At 37.0% G+C, this 1649-nt stretch overlaps 1 protein-coding gene across 2 annotated transcripts in view; it reads left to right on the forward strand.

Annotated features, from left to right (window-relative positions):
• Nucleotides 1–1406, forward strand: part of LOC112506840 (rop guanine nucleotide exchange factor 7-like) — a 4423-nt gene extending 3017 nt beyond the window's left edge. For both annotated transcript variants that reach the window (XM_025111138.1, XM_025111139.1), the window contains exon 7: nt 789–1406. In XM_025111138.1, coding sequence (XP_024966906.1) covers nt 789–1211 — 423 coding nt within the window. In that variant the 3' untranslated portion in view covers nt 1212–1406. The remainder of the gene's footprint in view (nt 1–788) is intronic.
• Nucleotides 1407–1649: the final 243 nt, after the last annotated feature.

Consider the following 1649-nt stretch of genomic DNA (forward strand, 5'->3'; position numbering starts at 1 on the left):
GGTCTTTTCATTCATAAGGCACATTGAGCACTATAAAAATATCTCTAAAGAATGTATTTGAAGTGCAAAAACTGTAACAATTTTGACAAAAAATGAGAGAGAGAGAGGGGGGGAAGTTGAGGAAAACCCCAAAAAATTGAAAAACTAAGAACACCCTGGGAACCATTCATTCGGACGTTATGCACATGTGCATACAAGTAATTGAATTTGTTTCTTGGTTTATATGCACGTGTGCATAACGGATAAATTGCTTACAAATTACTTTTACGCACATGTTGCATACTATACAAATGAACGGTTAGCAGAGTTTTCCTYAGTTTTTCATTKTTTTGCGGTTTTCCCCTGAACCTGACTTTATATACATATAAACTTGTTTACRTAGGGGCATACTCAAATGAGAAGCTCAAAATTGTTGAGACCGTAAGAACTAGTGAATCATGTATTGTTTCACCTTGTGAAACAAAAAGTGAACGTAATCTTTTAGAAGTTGTACATTGTGAAACAAATATATGTAATTTTTTCCTAGAACAGTGTAACAAAGGTTCAGTTCTTCTAATTTTGTACCAAATTTATGGTTTTTATCCAATAAGCGGGTTTTCAGTTTATGTGATGTCAGTTGATTTTGATATGACAAYATAATTTGACAATCTGGCATCCATGTCATCAATAGTTACAWGATATATCTRTTTCTGGTCAAATTGAGTACGAAATAGGAAGAATTGAACTTYTGTTTTACACTAATCGAGAGAAAAAGTTCACAAATTTTGTYGCATTTTGATTTGTTTCAGGATGTAGGAAAATCGATCTTGGAGAGCTACTCAAGAGTATTGGAAAGCCTCGCGTTTAATATCACGGCACGTGTTGATGATTTATTGTACGTGGACGACTTGGCGAGACATTCCGACAAGTTCTCGTCAATCTCTAACCGTGACATCGTTTCCAAAACCGTTGTCGGGAAACCGTACACACTTCACACCGTCACCACTCCTTACAGAACGGCTTTCACCACACCGAGCCTCTCACCATCACGGCTCGATAGTYCTAATGGGCTCGGTCCAAAGAAAATCCTAACCGAGTATTTGAGTATTGATCTGAAAGGTAAACACTATGCGGGTCAAGTTTCGAGGTCAAACTCATTTTCGGGTAGGACCCGAGAGGCATTACAAAAGATYGGGCTTGCGGCCTCAAATGGGTCGGTCGGGGTCAATTGACGATCGGGACCCGATTCTATGTTTATACATGGATGAATGAATCTAKGGATTTGTTTAAAGAGTTAGTTAGRTATGGCATTTGTACATCRCGTTTTATTTKATTTCATTTTTTTTGTTATACTGAGTTCTRAGTCTTGCTGAGTTGACTCGGATCCTGGGAAGGACAGTTTAGTGAAGTTGTGTAAATAAATGCCTAATTTTGTTTTCAATACTYCATTCAAACCAATGTTAAATTTCCATCTTTAGTTGGTACAACTTTTTAAACAGAATTTTGATTGATGGCTGTTTATTACTGAGTGAGTATGATAAGGACCGTTAATCTTATCTGGTGGCAAGAGGTTTGACAAAGACCGAAAATCTTATCCTATATTACTTTATGGGTCCATTTTCGGTTTTGGGCCCGACTGTACTCAATGTTAATGGCCCAATGTATATAAA

The sequence above is a fragment of the Cynara cardunculus genome, assembly GCF_001531365.2.
Source record: "Cynara cardunculus var. scolymus isolate 2C chromosome LG 2, CcrdV1, whole genome shotgun sequence".
Taxonomy (NCBI): domain Eukaryota; kingdom Viridiplantae; phylum Streptophyta; class Magnoliopsida; order Asterales; family Asteraceae; genus Cynara; species Cynara cardunculus.